Source organism: Elgaria multicarinata, chromosome 7 (genome assembly GCF_023053635.1).
Source record: "Elgaria multicarinata webbii isolate HBS135686 ecotype San Diego chromosome 7, rElgMul1.1.pri, whole genome shotgun sequence".
Classification (NCBI taxonomy): Eukaryota; Metazoa; Chordata; class Lepidosauria; order Squamata; family Anguidae; genus Elgaria; species Elgaria multicarinata.
In genome coordinates this window covers 73462407-73488603 of record NC_086177.1, presented here as the reverse complement: position 1 = coordinate 73488603, position 26197 = coordinate 73462407, and the positions used below count along the sequence as shown (strand labels likewise).

Below are 26197 nucleotides of genomic sequence, written 5' to 3'. Positions count from 1 at the left end.
AAAACATGAATTTACTAAAACAACAAAGAATTTTAAAGGTATCTTAAAGACTAACAAAGTTATTATGGCATATATTTGTGTGGTCCAGATGAAGTAGATTCTGGGTCACAAAAGCTTATTGCCATAATACATTTGTTAGCCACAAAGCTCTTTGTTGTTTTTGCTGCAACAGACTAACACAGCTATACCTTTGGAAATTATTTTACTTCTCTTCAAAACAAGAACATTAAATATCTGAACGCAGAGAAATATTTCATTCTAGGATTTGATTAAGACTTTCACCAAAGTTATTGATGTCAGCAGTTCTATAAGTCTTAAGGTAATGGGAGAAGATAAATGGATATGAACTAAACTACTATCCCCTGAACATTTATTTATAAGGTAGTACTAAAATACAATGGAAACATACTTAATAGAAATCCTTTCTCTTATGCTGGGACTTAAGGTGCAGCAGCCAACAAAGAAAGAGGGGAGGACTGCATGTTACATGCTAATGCATACAGCAGTGGTGCAATGTACAGCTGCTTTCAAAGGGAGGCATTTAGAGTGGACAAATGGCAGGAGAGAGAAGGAGCAATTTACCTTTTCCCTGCCAACCCTTTTCTCATTAATAAATTGCCCATCAATTAATGTTCCATTGCATCGGGTTGCAAATACATGTTTGTGACTTCGTGTATAATGTAAAGTTTGCACCTGAAAGAAGGATAGGTATAGAATGAAGCTTGAAGAAAAGGGCAGATAAGAAATGCAACTGAAATCAATCACACACACAAACATAAAGGGAAATCAGAGAGAAGAAAAAATTGACAGCGTTTAGAGGTGGATATATGCTCTGATAGGAAAAAGAAGTGCTAGAAAGGTCAAAGGAAATGGGTAAACATGGTAGGGTACTGAAAAGCAGGACTCCTGGGATATAATGTGTTGAATTCAGACTATGTAAGTTACACTTTGTTCAGACTTTGTTCCCAAAGAATTTATTGAGACAAAAGTCATAACTAAATCTGTACAGCACCCTGAGATGCTAGTGATATAGGGAGGGATATAAATGTTTTAAATAAATAAATAAATAATTGCTCCATTGATATCACTGGGACCTAAGTTCAATTAACTTGATCTGAATTCAAGCCAGTGGGTAGTGGAAACATGTAGTTGAAAAAAGAGGAGCCATGAAGAAATAGGAGTGGGGGCAAAATTCCACATAGGGACTGGAGACAGGGTAGTCTCTGCAGATGGGGAGTATTGGCACAAATCAGAGTTTTCAGGGCGTGGATTGTGGACTAGAAAGCTATGGGACCCAAGGAATGCTATGTCTAGGAGTCTTAAACTTCTACCAGTTGTGGCTTCTACCATTATTCCAGTATTGTGCCCTTGGCAACTCAAAGGAGGCAGCTAGGATTAAAACAGGATGGAGTGGGCAGGGGGAGGCATTTCATATATTGATTTGAACTAATCAGTCAATTATTTGATTTCAGGGTTCCAGTAAAACAAAGGGTTAATAACTTCAAGTAGAAAAGTATACCAAATCCTTGATATAGTTTGCCTATTAGTTCAATCTATCAACTTCCAAAATAGACTATAGTACAGAGCCATCTAAATTAAATTCAGCAACTATCTGGCATTTGTAGGAAATTGCTCCTTCTTCTTGACAGAGGTTAATTCTGGCTACATTTGGTCAGGACAATAAGAACATTACACAGAATGATAGACATGCACAGAAATTCTCACCAGGTTCGGTGACAATAGTGACTGGAAGTAAAGGAGAACACCGGCATTGGATATCTGTTCCAGCCATCTTCTGCTGGCCTCTTGTGTCTCCATTTCACACTCCTTGCTATTATCAAACATCTGATTTAAGGCAGCCATTAGTTGCTCTGAGAAAGCACAAACCGTGGCCACTAGACTCTGGCAGAAGACCATGTCTCGCCTGAGCTGTATCTCACTATCTGTGAAGGGCACAACAAAGAAGAATTTTTTTAAAAGGAACAATAAATTGACTATAAAGTAAACGCACAACGAATTGTAACATGTACAAGTTATAACAGCACTGTCACTATTTTCTTGGGCAAAATGTCACATAATACATAAAAGCTGCTATCAAGTGCCAAGTAGTTTGTGTGCATGTTGTTTATATAGGGACAGGAATGCATATCCAGTTATGTTAGACACCTTGGCTATTTAGCATTTTTGTAGACTATGGTCAGAACTTTAGATTGATTTAGTAAATTTATTGACTGTGAAAATCCTAATTATTATTTAAATTTATATAATGCATTCCTATTCTTCCGCTTCATATAAGACCACAACTTGGCCTACTTGCGGGACAAGTGTCTCCTGTGTATAAATTATATTTGATATGCTGATACAATTTGAAGTACAATCCTATACATGGCTACTCAGAAGTAAGTCCCATTGAGTACTATGGGGCATTCTCCCAGATACATGGAAATAGGATGAAGCATTAGTTCATAATAGATTTCATGCACTCATATTGGAAAGACAATAACATTTCTGTCTTGTACAATCCTTTTCAGGTCTTCATATTTCTGCACCTTTTTCCTCTTTAATTTGCTTTGTGTTATTGTTTATAGGTCTTGCATTAGTTTTCATTTTTCTTCTAACTCCTCCTGTTATATATTGGACTAAACCCCCATTTCTAAATATATGTCTTTGCCCTATCATATTTGATTGACACCTCTTTATACTTTGCATCAGTTAGGCAGGGGGGAAATCACATTCAGTTCATTGGATTTAGACCACTCAATTGCTATGCTTCATTTTCTTCCACATTTAATGAGTATCCATTCCATGCATAATAATGTAAGAGAACACTCTGAATAAAAATACTGGAATGGATACATTAAACTTACCTGCATATTCAAGGAGTGCCAAAAGGATCCTTGCTTTCACCTCTGAAAAATAAAACACAGGAACATGAAGATGAAATCCTGTTTTTGACTCATATTTGTCCTTTCTTTGTGCATCTTTCTATTGATTTCAACACCCATCTTCTGATTTATACCTCTTAAGAAGAAGGATGCCTACCATGAAATCTTCAATTTCCAACTTAAATAATACAGTAGCAGTATACACCATATGGATTAATTGACCATTACATTTCTTGTAAATGTTGAATATAGGCATTCATTAAGCAGTATACTATCATCCAGTGGTAGCAAGGAGAGGCAAACCTGTACTGTGTAGGCTGGAGGTTGGCTCTGGATGCTCCCACACATCACAACTCAATTTCCGTCACGCACTATCATGACAACTGTTATTTCCATGAAGCAACATGACGTTTAATGAAGCATATTTCCAGGTACAGGAACATCCAAGATCTCCACACGTACTGCTGCCTACCCAGGTCACATTATGTTCTCACTGCCACTGCCAACAGATGATTCATTGGCAAAGCAGAGCAGAGAGGGGGCCTATGACTCCACATTGGGCACAGAATTGCTGGGAGGGAGTGATCCACTAGCTAGGCCATCAGCCACACAGAGGCTCTAAATGCTCTCACAGATTTGGATTTCACTCACACTCCTATAACTCTCGTGGATAAATTGTGCACACGGATGAATCCAGTTCTCTTAAAGATCTACTGATTCTTGACGTGGTAAGTATAGTAATGCACTTTTTAAAGCTAGTGCAGAATGCAACTCACACAAGCAGAGTTTTTCAGGAAGTCCAGTGTCAAAACAAAGAAGCTGATCTCAAGATGAAAGACCACACAGACAAAGATCAGTAGTGCTCAACTAAGTCCTTTACTGTGCAGTATCATTACAGCATGGCAGTGCAGCAGTAGATATTTACATCAATATACACAATGACTTTTACTCTAAACCTAACCCTTCTTCTCCACACCATCCATAGTCCATATTCTTCTTTATAGTCCTTTGAGCCAATCTGTTAGTGGCATTCTTACCATGTGGTATTATTACATCAGCTTTACCACACTCTTTGTGAGTCAGCAAACCATTCCAGCTGCTCTTAATTAGTCACCTGACTGTAGGTGCAATAATCACTTTGGCCATGAAAAAAACCACCAGCTAGTCTGGATTTCTCCTTATGTGTCATAATGGCAGAAAAACCTCTAGTCACTTTTTGGCTCACTCACCCAGAAACCTGACACCCCTCCTTTTTTCTGTACATTTGCACACTTATGCAACCTGCTCAGCCATGCCAAGCTGTTTGACAAATTTTCTGTGCTTCAATACTGTTAGGAGTTTTGTCATGATGTCTGCAGTGTTATCCTCGCTTGCACAATAAGTTAAATCAATTAACCCCTCTTGTACAGCCTGTCTAACATTGCAGTATCTGATATCTGTATGTTTACTTCTAGTGTTAACTCTTTCAGAGTGAGCCATCTGAATACATGTTTGATTGTCTTCAAAAACTGTCACTGGATATTCTACATCCAATCCAAAATCTTTTAGCAATTGCACAAACCAAATCATTTCAGTGCACAATTCTGAGACTGCAGCAAATTCAGCTTCAGAAGTTGATAATGCTACCACATTTTGTTTTCTAGTTTTCCAACTAATTAATACATTTGCATATTTAATAACAAAACCTGAGGTTGATTTTCTATCCTGAAAATCTCCCGCCCAGTCGCTGTCTGAAAAACATTGAAAAAACAGTTGCTCTGTGGGCTTGATCATCAGAGCTGTGTCAATAGTTCCTTTTAAATATCTTAAGATTCTTTTTACACCTTGCCAGGCACTGTAAGTAGGTTTTGATGAGAACCTACTTAAAATACCCACTGCATTCGCAATATCTGGTCTAGACCACTGTGCCAAATATAACAAACTTCCAATTGCAGATTGATACAAATCTGTTTCCTCAAATTCTGCATCATTACTGTTGCAAACAAAACCTGCTATCATTGGTGTCTTTACAGGTTTACTTTTTTCCATGTTGTATTTGGCTAACAGGTTTTTTATCTTTTGCTTTTGGCTTATCACATAAGCCCCTTCTTTCTTTGAAACTTCCACCCCAAGATACTCTTTCATTTTTCCCAAATTCTTTAACTTGAAGTGCTTGCCCAATTGTTTCTCAAATCTTTCCATTTGATCTTTTGTTTTGGCCACTAAACAAATATCATCAACAAATATTAACAACCATATTTGTTCCTCATTTTCATTTCTAGTATACAAGCATGAATCTGCCCTGCTATTTTTGAACCTCATAGATTCAAGAACCTCATGTAAGCATTTGTTCCAATTTCTGGCAGATTGCTTCAGTCCATAAATTGCCTTGTTGAGTTTGTATACTAAACCTGGTGTTGGGCTTTCATAACCAGGGACCTGCGCCATGTAAATGTCTTCTTTCAAATCAGCATTTAGATAAGCTGTTTCTATGTCAAAGTGATATACTTCACATTTTTTAATTGCTGCAACCGTTAAAGCTAGCCTCATCGATTCAGGCCTGGTTGTAGGACTAAACGTTTCATCATAATGAATGTTCTTCCTTTGTGTAAATCCCTGTGCCACGAGTCTGGCTTTATATTTTGTCTCTCCAGACCCTAACACCTTTTTCTTATACACCCACCTACAACCAATGGCTTTTTCTCCCTTTGGTAACATAGTTGGTGTAAAAACATCATATTTTGACATACAGTCCATTTCTACTCTCATGGCCTGAACCCATTTTTCCCTTTCTGCTTCAGGCAGTTTCTTAACTTCTTCAAAATTCTCAGGTTCATAGGAGACTTGACAAATTCTGATTTGGCCAGCAGTGAATCTATCTGGTGGAACACCCTTATTGCTCCTTTCTGAGCGTCTGGGTCCTAATGATGTGCCAGCTTCCTCCTCCTCTTTCTTGGAGCTTGCAGTAGAGTTACTACTGCTACTCCTGCTGGAAACATCTCTTTGTTCCTCTTCTCGTTTTGGAGTTTCTAAGTTCTTTTCTTCAGTTGGCAACAAAACCTCAGTTCCATGAAGCCTCCCCCAGCTGCTGTGCTCTTCAAAGCTTGCAGATCTGGAGATAACAACATTGCTGCCTCCTGCTAAGAATCTGTATGCTTTGGAGCCAGGTGCATAGCCCAGAAACCTCAACCTTCTGGCTTTTGCCAGCCCCTTTCTCCTTGCAGCTTTTGGGATGTTAACCCATGCATAGCTGCCAAAAACTCTCAGGTGTGCTAGAGATGGCTTTTTTCCAAACATGAGGTAATAGGGGGTGTTGTTAATTGAAGAACTCCACAACCTATTAACCACATAATTGGCAGTTAGCATTGCTTCACCCCAGAAGTGGGCCTGAAGCCCCGAGTCTGCCATCATTGAATCTTTCATGGTTTGAAGAACTCCATTTCTACGCTCAGCCACTCCATTTTGCCATGGGGAATGAGGTGCAGTTCGCCTGGCTGAGATCCCTTTTCTTCTTAACCACTTCTGGAAAACATCAGCCATGAACTCACCTCCTCTGTCTGACTGCAATTGCTTAACTTTGGTTGAGAATTTTCTCTCCATCCAACTCAGCCAATTTTGGAACACCTTAAAGGTTTCACTCTTATTGTGTAGCAAATAACAAAACCCATATCTGCTATAATCATCTACCAACACCAGGACGTACCTTGCCCCTCCTAGTGTCTTATCCAATGGCCCAATTAAATCTGCGTGAACTAATTCAAAAATTTGTTTTGTGACTCTATCACTCTTCTTTCCAATAGGGGCAACTTTGGATTTCGCCAATTTACAGGTGGTGCAGTCAAGAAATTGGTCACATGCTTTTACCTTCAAACCAAGACACGCATCTGGCATCTTGCTTAACACTTTAAAGCTAGCATGCCCCAAGCGTCTATGTAACAGGTGCACACAGTTATCATGCATAGGCTTATTTTCAAAAACAGATTTTACATCTCCAGAAACATTAGAACCTTTTTGAACCATTTCATACAAATTGTTTCTTAATTCTCCTTTAGCTAGCAGATTATTCCCTTCTAGTACTTTGCATTGCTTGTCAGAAAACAAAACAGTATACCCTTCTTTATCCAAACAAGATACACTAATCAAGTTGTACTCTAAAGACGGTACACAAAGCACATTATTTACATTTTTACCAAGACAAGGGATAAATAAAGAACCTTCACCAAGGACATTGGAAGGTTTTCCATCTGCCAGTGTCACTGATTTCTGGTGTGGAGAATGCAAACTTGCAAACAGCTCCTTTCTGTTTGCAATGTGCTGGCTGGAGCCACTGTCCATTAGCCAAACGTCATTGGGCTCTTCTACAGCAATCTTAACCACAGAGATCTTGGGCCTCACTTTCTTCTTTTGTGGTGCAGGCTTTTTCTCCGCTGGTACTGGACAGTCTCTCTGCAGGTGCTTTCTTGATCCACAACGAAAACAACACTTAACAGCAAACGCCTTATTTTCATCCTGGGTCACTGCCAATTCGGTGGAAGAATACTTTGGTTTGGCAGACTGCCTCACGCTCCCATTACTGGACTCAAGCCGCTTATCATCTCTCTGACTTTGCTCTTCTATCAAGCGCCCAGTTAAGTAATGGAGTGTGAGCTGAGTCTCTGGCATAGCCTCCAAGGCTAGGACAAAATTGTCCCACGAATCATCTAAGGAACTGAGTACTACATATACTTTATGTGACTCTGCAAAGTTCATGCCTCGCTCCTCCATGTCCATAAACAGCTTCCGCATCAGGTTGATGTGGTCAGACACACTTGACCCTGACTGCAGACGTGCTCTATACAACTTGCGAGTTAGCAAGACTTTACTTGCAGCAGTATCTTGCACATAGATTGCTCTCAAGGCGTTCCAACATGCTTGTGCTGAAGTTAGCCCTCTCACATGGATCAGCTGGCTGTCTTCCAAGCACAGAATAATATTTGCTAACGCCTTCTCATTGTTCCTTTCCTCCTCTTCATCTGGCTGGGCTGGGGGATTGCTTACAGCATTCCACAGATTCTCCCTCCGGAGATAGTGCTCTATTTTGCAGCTCCAAGCCAGATAATTAGTCTCATTTAGACGATTCAACGGCATGCCTGTAAAAGCCATAGCTGCAACTTTCTCACAAACTGCTCTTGAGATGCCTTGCTCCTCAACCCCTCCTCGGCACAGCAAACGACACTCACCAGACCGCAGTTTCGAGATGCCACCTCTTCTTTGAGATATCACCAACTCTCAGTCTTTGCACTGGAAGCGGTCTGGGCCCATAACCCAACACTGACGTGGTAAGTATAGTAATGCACTTTTTAAAGCTAGTGCAGAATGCAACTCACACAAGCAGAGTTTTTCAGGAAGTCCAGTGTCAAAACAAAGAAGCTGATCTCAAGATGAAAGACCACACAGACAAAGATCAGTAGTGCTCAACTAAGTCCTTTACTGTGCAGTATCATTACAGCATGGCAGTGCAGCAGTAGATATTTACATCAATATACACAATGACTTTTACTCTAAACCTAACCCTTCTTCTCCACACCATCCATAGTCCATATTCTTCTTTATAGTCCTTTGAGCCAATCTGTTAGTGGCATTCTTACCATGTGGTATTATTACATCAGCTTTACCACACTCTTTGTGAGTCAGCAAACCATTCCAGCTGCTCTTAATTAGTCACCTGACTGTAGGTGCAATAATCACTTTGGCCATGAAAAAAACCACCAGCTAATCTGGATTTCTCCTTATGTGTCATAATGGCAGAAAAACCTCTAGTCACTTTTTGGCTCACTCACCCAGAAACCTGACAATTCTAGCACAATGCTCAAGTATTTCTGGACATTGCTCCCACTCACTAGAACCCTGAAATTGTTATTATAATTCTGCTTTAAAGGAATGTTGCTCTAACCATATCAGAAAATAGGGAAAGAATAGTACAGAAAGCAAACAAAACTATAGAAAAGTTGCAGTGACATCGACGAATTTGATTCCAACAAGGTTTTGCCTAGACGATATGTAACATTTTACTTCTAGTTTACAGTGCAATTCTATGCATGTCTACTAAAAAGTAAATCCCACTTACTTAAGTGGGTACGGGATTGGTTTGTTAATGAGCTAGAAAGTTTGATCCTCATATATGTGGAGGGTTCATAGTTCTAACTGATAATGATATTCTCACAAACACCACCTCAAAAAAATAAAGCCTAGGTAGCTCATATAGAGTAAACAATATTTATCGGATAAATAATAATTCCCAACTTTCTGTCACATTCTTGCATCACACTCATGTAACAATAAACTCTAGCCAGGGGAGGACTTATGGCCAAGAAAAGGGAGCCGTGTGTGTGTGTGTGAGTGTGTGTGTGAGTGTGTGTGTTAAAGTATTTATTTCATTATCAAATTTCACTTCGTTTGTGCCTATCATTTCTTAGTTAGTTGCTGCCATATGAGGAGATTTTTAAAAAGGATAGATCATTGTTTTTAATCAGCTATATAGGGACTTCCAAGAGTTTTTAAAAAAATATGTGCATCAGACAACACAATTTTCCTGCTCCTGTACAATATTGGATGCCTTTAGTTCTGAGCATAGGCAATATTGAACTTATTCCAGTTCTCATCCCAATTTATGCCCAAGGACCACCACTGAAGCTGAGATTTCCATCCAGTGTGCATTTGTTTCACTGGAGGATATCTGGAACTCTCTTTTTAAAGAAGGCCTTTGTGCTGGTAGGATGATAGGGCTACCCTACATCCCAGACATTTTTCTGAAGGAACCTTTATACAGTATTCCTCCATGTTTCACACTTGTACTCACCTTCATGCTGGTTTTCTTCCTAAGTCTGCACTTATTGGTTCCCACCTTTCTACCTACAGATCCATGAAAGTCAGCTTACTAGCTCCAAGACCCCTTCAGCACAATCAGCAGGCGTTTACATTCATATCCACCAAGTGCCAATCAGCCAACACATCTGTCACATGGTCAACATCCATACTGGAATGCACACCATCCATCTTAATTAATCTTCTTGATCTATTTCTGTCACATTGCGAGTATTTTAAAAATTAATCTGATGGCTTCAAATACATTTCACATTCAATTACACATCTTTACCACTTTCCTAAAGAAACTGTACCATTCTTGTACTCTTTTTGTTGGATAGCTTTTATGGTGTCCTAATAATCTCCTTTGAATCTGAGTGAACAAACCAAGTGAAATCTTAAGAAAATCATGATATGAATTTTCTATTTTGTTTCTCAAAAAATTAAGAAATTAAGAAAAGCAATGAATTGTCTAATTTTACATCCATTTCAATCACCAGCCATTAGAATTTAATTTGGTGTTCTTATATATACAAGCTCTGCCTCAGAAGCATGAGAAAACTACCTACTATAGATGAGTTACTCACCTTCAACAAATTTTCTGATGTTTTGGGAAAGGTTTCGGACACTGCTGGGAAGATTCCAAGGGTCTTGCTTGATGTGAAGTCTTAGTCTCTTTGGACAACTGAGTTTAAGTTCAATTTCCTGCTGAAACTCTAGTCAAAAGCAAAATTACATATTTAATTTATTATAATTTGCTTTTATTCCACAAGTTTGACATAGCCTTAGCGTGTAGCCATAACCCCCAGATATGTTAGCTGGAGGGGTTTGGGATAGTGTGGAGATGTCTCTCCCCAGCACACAGGAGATTTGCCAGTGTGAGCACGTATCTGCTGCAGAGGGCTCTGCTATGCCCACTGAGAGCTCTGTGGATGCGAATCTAGCACCAGCATGTTTTCTGCCAGTGGTAGCCATCACAAGACCCCAAAACAGGGTAGTCCAGGGACAGCCTTAGATCTCCATGGACACCAGAGCCTTCTCAAGATCAGGGGCCCTGTCTATACCACCCTGGATCTGGACTAACAAATTTCAACCCCACTGGAATCAACAAGAGGGATTTTTTTTAAAAAAAAATCCACATGGCCTCTCCCCAGCTACCTCATGCCTAAATTCAGAAGGGAGGAGGACTCAGAGCAGAGTCTCCAAGGATATTCTTAAAACTCAGGCAGGTTCACATGGGAGAATGTGGCCCTTCCATATGGTCTGCTCAAACCAGAAAGTGAAGGAGGAAATCAGACCAGAGAGTATGGCTGGGAGTGGGGGAAACACTGAGCAAAGCCTGAACAAGGCCTGCTAGTAATATATAGCACTGGCCATTGACTGCATGACAAGGAAAAAAGAATCAACTCCCTTCTAGATTAGGAATGCTTTCCTGCCTAGTTGACTGGGAAGCATTTTTTTCCTGTCACAGGCAACCAGGCTGCTGTCTATTTACAAGCCTGAAATAAACCTCACTCTAACCCAAACTAGCAAGAATAAGAACTGGGAAGAATTAGAAGGTGAAAACAAAATACAAGACTCAGACTGGTACAATAAGCTAATAAGACAATTGCCTCTGCAGGAATATACAGTTTCTCCAAATACAGCGTAGAGTACACTTCCCCTTAAATACACTTTCAGGTATTTAAGAATCTCCTCTTGTAGAACTCAAGTGCTATATTGAAACAGGTGCACTTCTATTAGAAGCCACATTGACTGCCATACCGCCATACTTAATTTTGAATTATACCTTGCAAACTTCGACCTGGTGTGAAGAACTTGGTCTGCTCAAAAGCTCTTGCTACCACTGGTCCTTTCAGAAGATTGATAATTGAATCTACCTGTTGGATTTAAAAGTGATTGAACAATGAAACACTGAAGGAAACATAATGTGAAAATATCTTTGTATCTGGCTTAACATATTTAAGTATATGTTGGATGCAGGCAAGCACAAAAGAACCTGGACATTTGTTAGATCACAAACTAAGCTATGTTCAATTAATTTGGGCTGGATCCAGCCCAATTTGCTTTTTCTTAGGAGCAGTCCGAAATTCCAGTTTTTACAATATACTATGAAGAAAATGGAGGTAGAGTTAAGGGAATGTGACCGAAGACTAGGGGCAATGTCTAACAGAGCTGCTGCGCTTATGCAACTGACACAGCACTTGAGCAAGTGACCTCTGGTGCAACACTAATAGCGTAACCTGTCACACCAGCTTACACTCTTGACATTGGGGTGTTTTTGCTGGCACTACATCATTTGCATAAATGCAATAGTCCCATAGGATACTGTTCCAGGGCTCCAGTGTAAAAAAGAAATGCCCAACCAGTTCTTGTGCAATCAACTGTGCAAGTCAAGGATCTGGAAGTGAAAGCCACTCTGTTGCTGGCCCAGCTGTGTTCATGCTTCTCAATTGCTGAATGGCAGCTTCTGAATGCAACCTTGTATCCAAAATACGTGTTTGACTAATGAACTGGCCTTACTTATGTGTCACTGGATGCAACACTACAACCAAACAAGTATTGCAGGAGCCAAAATGGGGCACCAAAATCCTAAAACTGATAAACTGAGGTTTTTACAGGTACAGCATTCAAAAAGCAATTCATAAAATTCTATGCCTATGAGGTTGTAGTAGCTGAATAGACCTGAGACAACAGAAAACAAAATCTCTTACCTGACCAAATAGATGCTCCAAACAACCATGGAGTTTGTCCTGTTTGTCATGAGAGATGCGTATACTTAGAGGAAGTTCATCACCTATTAAAAAACACACACATTTGAAATCACTAACTTTAGGCTTTCGCCGACTATTCAAACTCTATATCTGAATTATTTTGTTGCAAAGTGACAAATTGGATTGAGGGAGTAGTCTGGCTTCCAGACAGGATGATTTTGCTTTTCTTTGTAAAGAGGCTACTCCAAAGCTAAACCCATCACCTTATTTTACTCAGTTTCCCGTCAGCTTTCTTGACACTCAAACAGGATCACTGCAACCTCCCATCTAATACATTTCATCCCTAACCCCAGTTCCTGAAATGCCAGGGCACTTATGGTGTAAAACTTACTCCTTCTCAGTTTCTTTAACTAGTAAAGCTGCAATGACCCTGTAGGGGAAGACACATTGAATATGGGCACATTTGGGGGGTGGGGGGGAGGTGAGGGGGAAAAAGTACCCTGAAATGGCAAGGCATTGCTTTCAAGTGATAAAGGGATGCATGACTATTCAATGCTTGAGTGGTGCCACAGGGCCAGCCTTCCCATGGGGCAAGGTGAATCCCTTGTCTCAGGTGGTAGAGCAGAAGTGGCGAAAGGCACATTCCCTGTGCCTGGTGCACATTCCCTGTGCACCAGGGGAAGCACTGCCCTGCTGCCACCACACTCCAAAAAGGCGGCACTACAGTGGGTGCTTCAGAGAGCCCTGTTGGCTGTTATCCCATTGTAGCCTTTGCCTCACTGAAAGAGTGGGGCAAGTCAGAGGACGGGCTCTCTGAAGAGTCATATCAGCTAGAAAAAGCTTCTGGTGTTGCTGTTTAGAGATCCAGCCAGACCCAAATGCCCAGCATTATGGGAGAAGTGTCCCAGAAGATTGCCTGTACTGCAGCATGGCTCAGATGGAGAAGAGGAGGTGTAACAGCCAGAATGTTTTTTCTCTAGTAGATTATGTTTCTGGCAATTAATGGTGAACATGCACACCACCCCCACTCAAACAACAGTCACTGGAATGTGAAACCTTTTCTCCTGCAACAGAAGATAAAATAGATAGTTCAGCTTGTACTCATTCATGCATCAGGAACTACGCTTGCAACATTGAGCTTTGCTATTTCTGTTTCTCTCTCTCTCTCTCTCCATGTCACTGGTGTTTGAAGAGGGGGAGAGAGATTAAGATGATATAATCCACCCTAATTTTCAAGTACAAAGTATGGCAAAGTTATAACAAAGTCAGACTAACACTTCTAACAGATCTAGTTCATTTGTACTGCAAATGGAAAGCTCTACAAAAAACAACCTAATTGCAGCACTTAAGCGAAAGAAAGAAAGAAAGACATTCCTTTCATCTACTTCAGTAGAGTGGTGGACAAATCCTTCCAGCGAACAAATCTCATACAACTTCCCTTAGCATAGTACATTAAAAATTAAAAAAAAAATACCTGAATCCATTTCATCACTGTGAAAGTAAGAACTGCATTGACTACTGCAAATACTGGTAAATGAAGCAATAGAATTCCTGTTGCTGTTGCAATCACTGAATAGAGAAGAGAAAAACACAAGATTACAACTCCTTTCTGAATATTTACATTTTAATAGTAGCTTTCCTGTCCTTTTATCTTCTCTTTTTCAGGCACCACTTTGCAATACTTTACCAAAGTAATTTGTGCCATTAAACAAGCCACACAGTAAATTTTATTTGTCTCCTGAGATAGAAAGCTCAATAGCAGTATAATTTAAAAACAGCACAGAGCAATGTTCAAGGCTACAATGCAACAGAGTAGGCCCAATGAAATAAATTAATTAAATGTGCCAAATTCTTAGGAATGGGCAAATTTGTCAATTTGTTTGAACAAATTTGTTCACACGTAACAAGAAGCCACCATGGGTGAATTTCCCTGTGGGGCTTCTCACTGACGCGACGGCCACGATTTTGAATATTCACATTGGGGTACGACATAGCTTCTCATTATGTGTGAACCAAGTGAGAGTGGGTTGCTGGGGGGTTCACAAGCTAGCCGCAATCCTAAAACAGCCATGAGGTCTGGCTAGCTTGTCAACCACACCAACAACCACCCCTTGCTGGGTTCGCATATACAGAGAAACAATGATAATGGGGGGGTTGGATTGGCAATTTGGCACCTGTGGACGCAACAACCCAACATAAGCCACAGTGGGCTGCAGTGATTGCGTGAACCAGGTCAATTATAGTTTCACTCCGTTAATTGTTTTTCCCATCTTAAGTTCATTCCATTTCATTTCTGCATTAGTTTATGACTTTTAGAAAATCAGCCTGAAAATTCATAAACATTTTCATACATATTTTGCCTAAAATACATGTACAGAGAGGAAAAACAATTTTAAATATACACCCCAAATTTAAATTAATTTTCCATTTACTATTCTGTTCATTTTAGCACAGTGAAACGTTATGAAACTTTATCTTCAGTTTACTTTGGGGACTATTCATTATTTGTCCTCTTGTCTTGTCACTGATAGAGATAAGAGACAGTTACCTATATGAATCCCGGTTGCTAATTGTGTCATGACCAGAATCTTCCTGCTCATCACCTGCTACATTGAAACAGACCTTTTTCCCATTGTGTTCTCCTTTTTCGTTATCACTGTCTGTTGGCGTTAACGGTTCGTGAGTTTTATGTTCTGGAGAATATGTTATTGAAGACAGAAGGCTGAAATAGGGTAAATTCAACTAGAGTCAATAAAAGGTTCTTATTTTTTTTAAAAAAAACAGTATATACTGCTCACAGGCAATCCATACTACTAACACAGTATAAAATTCTGACTGCTAAGTGGGTGAGAGTAGTGAGTTAGGGATTTAGATTTATAGCTGTATTAATTGGATACAGATGTGGACACATTAAAGCATAGATTATGCTACAGACAGGCTCTACATAACCTACCCTAATTATGAACCTGTTCCTTCGGCCTGCTACTCCCAGTGCACCCACAGCCCCTACCACTGGTGGCCACAATTCAGAGGTTTTGGGGGCAAGCCCTGAAACAAGCGGAAATGTTTGGTTCTGGAAGGGACAGTTCTAGCTTAAAGATCCCAGTTCTAACATAAGAAGAGCCAAGCTGGATCAGACCAAGGGCATGTCTACACCATAGGATGTAGAGGGAGGGGGGATGATCCCAGACTTACCTGCTTCCGGGATCGTCCCTGGCCATCTAAATGGAAGCGCAACATCCCAGAAGGGGAGAGAGATGTCGCGCCATTGCTGCTGCCATTTTTTTTAAAAAAAGACAGTAGCTGGACCGTACTTGCACTCCAGCAAAAAAATAACCCCCAGCCCGCTCCCACCCCCACCCCCGATGTCCCTAGACTCCCCCCAACCCAGCTCCTTCTCTCTGCTGATCCCCGCTACTCGCGGGGAGAAGGGAAGAAGCCAGAACAGGTGCCCACACCACCTGTGGTCCTCAGAATCATCCCAAGATTGTGGGGAAAATGGGGAAAAGTGGCCCCAGAAATCCTGGGGAAATGGAGGGATCATCCTTGCCTGCTCCCGGGATCCCGTGTGTCATGTTGGATGCACAGGAATGATCTGGGGGTGATCCCGGGGAAAAGGCATGGTGTAGACATGCCCCAAGGCTCCAACTAGATGCCTGTGAGAAACCCACAAGTAAGACATGAGCGCAATAGCATCCTCCTGCTGACTAGCATTCAGAGGAATACTGACTATGATACTGAAGGTAGCATATAGCCTTATATAAAAAGGGTTCCTCTAGTGTGACTGTGGGAACAGCAGGGAGACACCTCTCATAGTTCATATAATCCAATGAGTGTGGCTCAACCCACACCACAAAATGAAATTATGCCTTCATAATGACAGGAAACAGATGTCATTTCAAATTAAATGAAAGGGATATAATTTTGCCAGAATTTGAAGACCTAGCAATGCCTACATTAAAGAATCATTGCTGCAATTGAGAGCTGTGGCATTTTCCACTAAGGTGATTAAATAATGTTACAAACTCATCAAAATCATAACCACAAGTAGAAATAAACAGCAACAAACAGAACCACTCAAACCCTACAAATACTCAGCCTCCATGTTTGGATTTTTAGCAGTCTTGGTATCAGCAACACAAAAGGTATGTTTATCACTATTTCACAAAAAGCAGCAACAGAAAATATTCAGAGGCAATATAAAAGGTATTCTTAGTGGTACACATGAATCTATGCAACATATTATGCATTGGTACAAATTCTGGTATTGAGTCATAAAACCTTGCATGATGGGCAGTAAAACTGATGGGAAATAATAAATTGTGCAAAATACTATATCCTACTTGTGGACTGAAAAAAGAAAAAAGAAATCAGGTTGTTCTTGCACATTTTATTCCAGCATTCAACATTTATCAGCTGGTTCACTTGCAGTAAATGTGACTATTTTCCTAGGACAGTCTGTCCTTCTATTATTATTATTATTATTATTATTATTATTATTATTATTATTATTATTATTATTTATGTATTTATTTATTTATATAGCACCATCAATGTACATGGTGCTGTACAGATTACACAGTTAAGATCACAATTATTCTTGCATGTTGTAACTAAAATCTAACAGATGACTAATTAAGTCATAAAATATTTGAGCACACATAATAAACCATATCTCTGAAAATCACAGCAATTCGAACAGTTATTAATATACATATAATGTTTCTAAAGCCAAATTAATTAACAGTATCATTATTTTGCTGCTGCGTAAGTTTTGTTAGTGTATTATTTGGGACACACTGCTGTACCCTAGATAACAAGAACATTCCACAAGTGGCTCATGTATCAGAAATCAAAATTAGTCCAATGACTTTGCATGTTAATACTCATATTGATTGGAAGCCACTAGAGGATGCTAGAGATCCTCTAGGTAGTATCCAATGCTACATTGTCATAGCGTGAACTATCTGTACTAGCACAATACAAATAACACTTACTGGCACCACAGGTTTCCCTGAAAAACTCATTGTGCCTGCAAGTGCTGTTGGTGTTGCACTAGAGATTGTTTATTCTAGCACAACATCACTTACATTAGCAGGAGCACAGCGCTGGATACTACCCAGAATGAAAAGAGGGACTCAAGGATAAAAGTTGTATTATGTTGTTTGCAGGGATGTGCTAGTCTGTTATGTACTAGGGTGGGGAAAAGTTATTGTGTTTAAATAAAGGGGATATGTGGTATTGTGGTAGGTGAATTGCATGTTGGGAGTTGTAGGAGAGGCATGGAGGGGAGCTGAGAGGAAGAGGAAGTAAAGGGGTGGAGTCAGGAAGATTGGAGTGTGTTTGTTAGAGTTGCAGTTGCAGTCTAGGCCGAGAATAAAGGAGTGTTTAAGAAGATGTCTCTGGTGTCTTAAGATTCTTGCAATACCACAAATTATATATCCTCTATACAATAGTATGACTGACCATCTAGTCCAGTACTTTCTAATCTAGTTGGCAGCTGGTCTGCAAGACCTCATGGTCTTTCTCAGTCCTAATACTTGAAATATTTTAAATAGAGATCCCATAGTTTTGAACCTGGGACCTGTGCATGGAAACCCTGTGCTCTATCAATGAGCAATGAGGTTTCCACCTAAACTTGCAAGGTTTGCATGCCTCCAGGCCATAGATAATTGTTGTAAGTGGTACAAGTAAAGAGACCAGCACACAGGTTAAGAACATTGAGATGTTGGACCCTGCACTCAGCATCCTGTATAAACTGGTGTAGTGATCCTAGTGTATGATGGAACTTAGAGAAGTAAGTGATATAGATATTAATAGCCAGACAATACTGGCCTCGTTTTTCCTGTTCTTCCACCAAGATTTAAAAATAGGCTTCTAGGTATCCTGTTTCCTGTACAAAACGACTTCCTTTCTTCCAGAACAATTAATTTCTAGCAAACCATTCAAAGCCCATAATGAATAGTGATTAAAAGTCTGATAGTTCTAGGTATTGAAATCTATATATCCTTTCAAATATAATCTGTACATCTTAAATAGGTATATTTGATCAGGAAGATATTGATACCCACTTCTTATCAGTTCTGTTTCTTATTGTTCTTTTATACTGGAATTGGAATATTGTACTGTAGTTTTATTGAATTGTGTGTTTTTTTAATTATGAGCTGCTTCAAGAGATGCCAGGTAATGAATCTGGGATGTTCGGCATGCCAAACCTCTACCACTGAGCTATGGCTCTCCCAGAAAAGTACAATAGATAATCTACAATGGTTAAATTCCAATGTTAGTCTAACTTAAGTCCCACTCATTTCAAAGAAATCCAAAGTTATGAGAGGAACCTCTTATAAAAAAATTATGTATTAACAACCAAATCTCTAAAGACATATTTGATAGATTTACTTACTCATCTATTTGAGAAACACAGTTTTCCACCTCTTTTAATGCAGCTTGCAATTTGCACAACAGTTTCTGATAGACATCTTGTGTTTCTAGATCCTCTTCTTTCAATAGGTACCTCAAACCATGGCCATCCTGTTGACCTAAGGAGTGTCCTGATGGAGCTGCCATGGTGGTAATTGTATGTTGTATATAAACCATAGGACTCAATTTACCTGGGTGTGATGCAAATAAAATAAAATGCATTAACAGGTTATCAGGTATGCTCACTTATTTTAAAATCATACCAGCTAGTAATTTTTTTATGAATCCAATTAATAATCATGTTGAGTTAAAATATTCAATTTGCACACATTTGGTACATGAGCAATTTGATGTTGGAAATCCAAGCATGTGTACACTAGAGTCCTTCAAGATGCAGCAATCTGTCAGGAATGGTTTAAAGTGTATCCCTACATTGAGCAGGGGGTTGGACTCGATGGCCTTATAGGCCCCTTCTAACTTTACTATTCTATGATTCTATAATTTTAAAAAAACTGTCTACATGCTAGTTAAACATTGTTTCTGTTATTCAAGCATCACAATAACTATAATTATGCAATCTAAGCATTAAAAAGTTGTAGGTGATTCTCAGCCAAATCTGCCAGTATCTAATTGGTTGTTAAAATACACTGACAAAAAAAACCCCCAAAAAAACCATGGTTATGACTAGTTCTGAGCTGAAAGAGAGAGCAATTTTCATTAAAAAAAAATAATGTTAGCATCAAAAAGCATTCTCCTTTTTCAGTGATTGCTTCAAAAGGGAACAAAATGTTTCACCTAATCAAGAAGGATGGCCCTCATTTTAAATGGGCTGCATTTTCCCTCAAGCGACTCAACATAAAGCCAAATCTGATTCACTATTCAGTGTCATGATGTCATTGGACTGATTCACAAGACGCAACAACTACTGTGGCCGATCAGCCATGATAGGTTGTCGTGTTGTGCAAAGCCAGCACTGTTTCTGCATGGTGGTTTATTTATCATGAACAAGCCACCCTGAGAACCCATGGCTTGTTTTAAGAATGTTCATATCCATGATAGCTTATTGTGTTGCGGAACCCAACATGGTGACTTATCATGGGTTGCGGAGAACGACCTCATGCTCATTAAAAAAACCTAAAAAAAGAAATCAGCGAATGTCCTACATGCTTTCACAACTTTTTTCAGACCTGCAGGAGTGAATGACCACCTCTAGGAAATTTGCATAAATTTTCACCTCTGTTTTACTGCTCTGCCTGAGATTTTTGCCTCTGTCGCACAATTTCCCCCTCTATATTAATGCTCTGCCTTGAGATTTGAGCAATTTTCCGCTCCATGTTACTGCTTTGCTATGACATTTGTGTATGCTTAGAGATATTGCTCACTGCTCTGCAACTTATATGCATATGTGTCAGCTAGCAACGGAGACCAGTGGGGAGAAGTGCCAAGAACAAACAAATGCAGAGCTGAAAGAGGCTGGCACTTGCAGGAGAGAACTAGTTATCAGAAAAAGTACGTGAGAGGGACAGGGAAAAGAGAGAGCGTATCTTGAAGCTTACCTTGGTCTGTGTGTTTGTTTTCTTTTTCTTGTGAAAGATGTTTTCTGTTGTCTAGCTGAACCCCGAAGGCACTGCCGAGAGAAGTTGATGTTTTAGGATATGAAACTTCCATCACATTTATGTGGCAGTTAGTTGGACAGAAATCACTGCTGTGCAGTGGTGAAATCTTTGACTTGGCTTGCTTGAAAGTAGGCCAGGCTCGATTTTTTAAAACTCGTGAAAACTGCAAAAGAAGGGGGGTATATTAGTATTAAAACATACAACTTGAACTATATATTTTAAAAGGTTTAAATACATTTAGCTTCATGGTTTTATGTCTTAGATGTAAGAAAATCTGTCTTTGTCAGCAGAATTGTGCTTTGTATCAAAGGAAAGAAATGTCTTTTTTTCGTCTTTTCAAGAACTTACATTACCACTTTGTGCCTAGTATTACGGAAGGAAAGGAAAGCATCTGTTCCAGGCTTATATTTCTGCAAACTGTCACAATAAAACCTCTATGGTCATAGTTTATCTCTATGATGAGTTAAAGACAGCATCAATTGCTATATAGGACCAAAAATTGTGGATGTGTGAATAATTTGTTTTCAGTGCGACAACCGCAGAAGGAACTTGTATATATCCCCTGAGCTGTACCTAATGGCTTAAAATGTAGCTCCAATATAGGTGATGATTTTACATGATTAATTTGGCTCAGGGGACTTCAACCGAGACTTATTTTATTCTAGCGACCGCCCTCCAATCAAATACGGATGTAGCAAAATACTACTTTTGTCCATAACAAAGAGCATGAGCTGTACCCACTTGGTAGCTCATGTGATTTTGTAATGGAACGATGCACAAGTTCCACTTCCAGAAATGCAAAATAATAATAATAAAAAATAACATGTGCCTGTCACACATGAATCCTCTATTGCCACTTCCATATAATGTCTAGAGCAGTTCTTTAACTTATCATTCTTTGGCCCAAGGATAATAGATGGGATTACCAAGTAAAATAAATAAATGCTGCTCCAGTTGTGTTATCAATCCTACATATTTGCCACTTGGCAAGTTCATTGGTATGGAGGGTATATTCTGAGAACTCGTAAATATTTATTTATTTATGCATGGATGCATGCATCAACCAATAAAACAAAAGAGAACAGAATCACAAATAGGTTTACAAGTTGGAGCTACATGGATTAAAACAGATTTAGTTGATGCTGTAAGGTTCTAAGGCTCAGTGCTGACCATATATACGGGGTGAACGAGTTCCATAATTGCGGTGCCTGTATCAACACCCTTTTCTCAGGTTGTCACGTATCAAATCTCAGGCAAGTATGGCATCTGCGCTAGATCTTAATATCCAGACAGGTACATAAGAGAAAAGGTGCTCCATCAGGTATCCACGTCCTAAGACATGTATGGCTTTATATTTTAGCACAAGTACATTGAACTTGGCACGGTAGCTTACTAGCGCCCAGTGCAATTCCTTTGGGACTTTTGTAATATATTCCTGCCATGGTGTTTTGCACTAGCGGTAGCTTCTGGCCCAGCCTTAAATGCAGCCCCAAATAAATCACATTACAATAGTCCAATCTTGAGGTTACCAATATATTGATCATTCTGGCCAGGCTATTCCTGTCCAGAGATATAGATGACAAACCAACTGTAGTTGGAAAAGGTGAAGGACACTGAGCCTTAGTTGACAGTGAGGGATCTGGGAGCATCCAAGCTGCTTCTTCAGAGGGAGTGAACCCCCAATCAGAACAGGCAATATCCCTAACTCCCAGATAAGGGAACCACCTATCCACAATGCCTTTTCAGGATTCAGTCTCAGCTTATTGGTCCTCAACCAGCCCGCCACTGCATTCAGACAGTGGTCCAGGCCCTGCACAGCCTCTCTTAACTCAGATGATACAGAGAAATATAGTAGGGCATAATAAATAAATAAATAAATAAATAAATAAATAAATCACCATACTGATGATTCTTTGTGGGCAGCAGTATCCAAAGCTGCTGACAGATCAAGGAGAATCAAGAGGGTTACACTATCCCATCTCTCCCTTGATAAGGGTCATCTATCAGGGTGTCCAAGTCCCAAAACTAGGCCTCCAAGAGTAACTGAACCTGTGTGGCCAGTAACCTCTCAAACATCTTCCCTAAGAAGGGGATATTAGTGACTGGTTAGTACTTATTAAGAATTTCTGGTCCAGTGTGAGGTTCTTCTCCTGAGTTACCTCTCCTGTAGCAATATGTTTACCACATACTGGATTCAACTAGTCAGTCCCGTCCAGCTAGTTCAAATTATGCATGAAGGGCAAAGTTTGAGATGGGAAGTAGTTGGACACAGCGCTTCAAAGCATCTTGTCCACATTATTTGGCCTCAAAAGCTGTCATTGATCCCATAAAACTGGATCCTTCATTTGGGGCACTTTAACCCCTTGTTTGGACTTGCATCAATGGTGGCCTCCAAATCAACATGAAGTCAAGCAATTTTATCACCAAAGTGCCTTGAAAATATGTCACAACAAGTGTCCATAGGCATCCACACCTCATTTACTAGGGCAGATAATAAAGGACCTTGAAGCACACAGAAAATCTCTGCTTGCTCTCTACACGAGGAAGCAATAGAAGCAAGGAAGAAACATTTGTCCTGGTCTACTTTGAGGATATCCTCAAGTTTCAGAAGTCAAGGACTAGGATTTCAAATAGAGAACCTGGACTGAAAAACCTTCAGCATATAAAAGGAAGACTCACTTAAATTTGAATTGGCTTGAGGAGGAGGAGGAAACATGGCAAATGCAATTTACCACCACCCATTTCCTGGTTGCTGACAAGTGAGACCTTCTCACCTAGTCTTTTATGAGATTTGAGATAGCCACAACCTAGGAATGGAGGTTTTAAAATTGAGTCTTAGCAGTAATTGTAATAGCGGTAGCTACTTTTTGATATAGACCTATCAGTAGCTATACTGGCCTCCTACATTTACAGATCAACAAAAACAGCTTCAGTTTTGGGAGGGAAATCTTAAGAAAATATAGATTTCTGTGGAACTCATACAAGAAATTTAGTTTGAAAGTGCACATACTATGTTGTGTTGATAACATGTGAAACATGGTCAGGACGGTGCTCTTGTACACACGTCCTGCTTGTGGGTTTCCCGTGGGCAGCCAGCTAGCCACTGTGTGAACAGAATGCTGGACTAGATAGACCTTTGGTCTGATCCAGCATGGCTCTTTTTCTGTTCTTCTGTTCCTACATTCCTGTCCAAGTAGGCTTCTACTGATATATTGCCCTTAAACATGTGAATCTAGTACAAGGAGTGCACTAACGACATTTAAATAGTAAGAACAGCAGTACATGTTTCACATTTAAATCTCCCACACACTGTCTCCCACGGAGACCAAATGCCTGGTTATAATTTAATCAAATCATAAATAAGATCCACATTTCTCTTCATGCATGTATTAGGAAAAATCTGTGGACTATTACACTGGGCTCAAACTTCTCTTAGAAATAATGGGATAATAATAAGAACTGCAGGAAGCCACTGGGTTTCTATTTATAGATTTCAAACTTTCACAGTGAAACTAACAGCACAGCTAAAGCATTCTCAGACACTTTTGTTACTATGGTTACATTTACCTCCCTAAAAGGAAAGCATAGCTATACTTGGAATAAAACATGTAACTAACAGCCATCAAGAACAGTAAACACTTTTGAGATGACCAATATGCATTTTGGAAAGGTCTTAACTGAGCAGTTGATGAATGTGTGGGTTTATAATAAGGTAATGTCAGGTACAGTAATTATATACACCTTCCCATGTGATTGTGCCAATGTACTTCCTCTTGACCCAATATCATCTTGCTATTCTTGTCCCTAGACACTGCAGATCGTATTAAATTATTCTCATATAGCAGGAAATATATGAAAAGCACAATTTAATTGTCTAAATAGAAATTCTGACTATGCAATTAAAATACCTATCTGAGCTACATTGTAGTCAAACTGAGTGAAGATGACAGAGAGAGAGAGAAAGAGAGTTTGGATGTAAAGCGTTGGATTATTGTTCTGGGAAGCTGTAAAATGACTATTATTTTATTTAGCATCATGACATTTTAGAGAGAATAAGAAGACATGTTGGCTGAATTGAATATCTTATAATCTAGAATTGGATAGAACAGAGGATGATGGGATGGAACAGAGGATGGGAAGGGGGCCATAGAAGCAGAGGCATATGCATTTAGTTCGGCTCTACATATTTTGTTCCAGCTGAATATATCTTTATTATTTCTTCCAAACAAATGCAGGAAATTTCCAAAACATTTCCAATCCTTACCTTTTTGTAGCTAGTGATCCGTCTGCAAATATGTTCTATTTTCTCATTGCAAATGTTACTGAATTTACTTTGAAGGTCAGTGGAGATTACTTCATTTAAACTATTTAGACTATTACAGTTTTGCACAAATTGCTCATCACTTTTTGCTAGTGCTTCAAGAATCTGTAAATAACATAAAAGTAGTAGATTACATTAGTATTAAAATGTCCTGATACTTTAAAAATCAAAATATCAGTGTAAACACACATGAAACACAGGATAAGAAAGGATCTTTCCCTGTAAAGGATGTTTCTTTTCAGATTAGCAATCTTCTCCCCATTTACAGTAACAAATATATAGGATATATGGAGAAAAATATTCTGCTTTTAGACAAATATATTTTCCACTAGAAAAACATATAAGGAAATAATACTAAACCAATGGCTACAAAATTATAAAGGTCAAAAAAGAGAAACACTCTCCCAAGATGGAAAATAGATTTATTGACAAGAAGCCCGAAGCGTTTCGGCCTGACCTTTATTTTAACCCCTTCTTCAGGAGTGCAAGAATGGTGTCGGGAAGGCTAAAGCTAGCTGAGGTTTGCAAGGGATGCTAAAAGCGACAAAAAGCGACAAAAAAGCTTTCTTCAGGAATGTGCACAGTAAAAGACAGGAAAGAAATGGTGGTTCAGCTACTCAATGAGGATGGCATAACGATAACAGATGACAAAGAAAAGCCAGAAGTGCTCAATTCCTACTTTGGCTCAGTCTTCTCCCAAAAGAGGGTCTATGACACACACACACACACACACACACACACACACACACACACACTGGCAAATGTTACATACAAGCTGAAGGGACAGGATTGCACCTTGAGATTGATAAACAAATGGTCAAGGAACACCTAATTTCTTTGAATAAGTTCAAATATCCAAGGCCCAAAGAACTTCATCCTAGAAACTGGCAGAGGAACTCTCAGAACCACTGACTATTATCTTTGTGAAATCATGGAAGATGGATAACGTGCCGGACGACTGGAGGCGAAGGTGATTAAGACATTTACGTGCTTTATCCCCTTCTGGTCTGCCTTCCAACCTTGGTGGCTTGCCTGCAGGCCCCTCTAGCCTGAAGGTGCTGCTGATGAATGCCAGGTCAACTACTCAGAAAGGTACTATAATTTCTCAGCTCATAGTGGAAGAACAAGCTGACCTGGCCTGGAAACCTGGTTGGATGAATGGGGAGGATTTAATCTCTCCCAAATGTGTCCACCAGGGTTTCTTGTGCAGCAGCAAGCTCATCTAGAGGGGCAAGAAGGGGGTTGCCTTGGTCTATTGGGATTCTCTCTATCCAACAGTCAACCAGTTTGGAAAGCCTGTACCCAAGATGACTGGGATTTTTTTGGTGTACCGCCCACCCTGCTGTCCAACAGTCTCCATGCCTGAGCTGACTGAGGTGGTCTCGAGTGTGATGTTGAGGACCCCAAGGCTTATGGTCC

At 39.7% G+C, this 26197-nt stretch overlaps 1 protein-coding gene across 1 annotated transcript in view; it reads right to left on the bottom strand.

The window, feature by feature from the left end:
• PREX2 (phosphatidylinositol-3,4,5-trisphosphate dependent Rac exchange factor 2) overlaps positions 1 to 26197 on the bottom strand; it is a 149210-nt gene that overhangs the window by 33087 nt on the left and 89926 nt on the right. Inside the window, exons 23-32 of the mRNA XM_063130819.1 lie at positions 24722 to 24883; positions 20398 to 20620; positions 18825 to 19032; positions 14970 to 15143; positions 13896 to 13990; positions 12422 to 12504; positions 11497 to 11587; positions 10295 to 10423; positions 2868 to 2909; positions 1726 to 1943 (exon numbers count right to left, since the gene is read on the bottom strand). Coding sequence (XP_062986889.1) covers positions 1726 to 1943; positions 2868 to 2909; positions 10295 to 10423; positions 11497 to 11587; positions 12422 to 12504; positions 13896 to 13990; positions 14970 to 15143; positions 18825 to 19032; positions 20398 to 20620; positions 24722 to 24883 — 1425 coding nt within the window. The remainder of the gene's footprint in view (positions 1 to 1725; positions 1944 to 2867; positions 2910 to 10294; positions 10424 to 11496; positions 11588 to 12421; positions 12505 to 13895; positions 13991 to 14969; positions 15144 to 18824; positions 19033 to 20397; positions 20621 to 24721; positions 24884 to 26197) is intronic.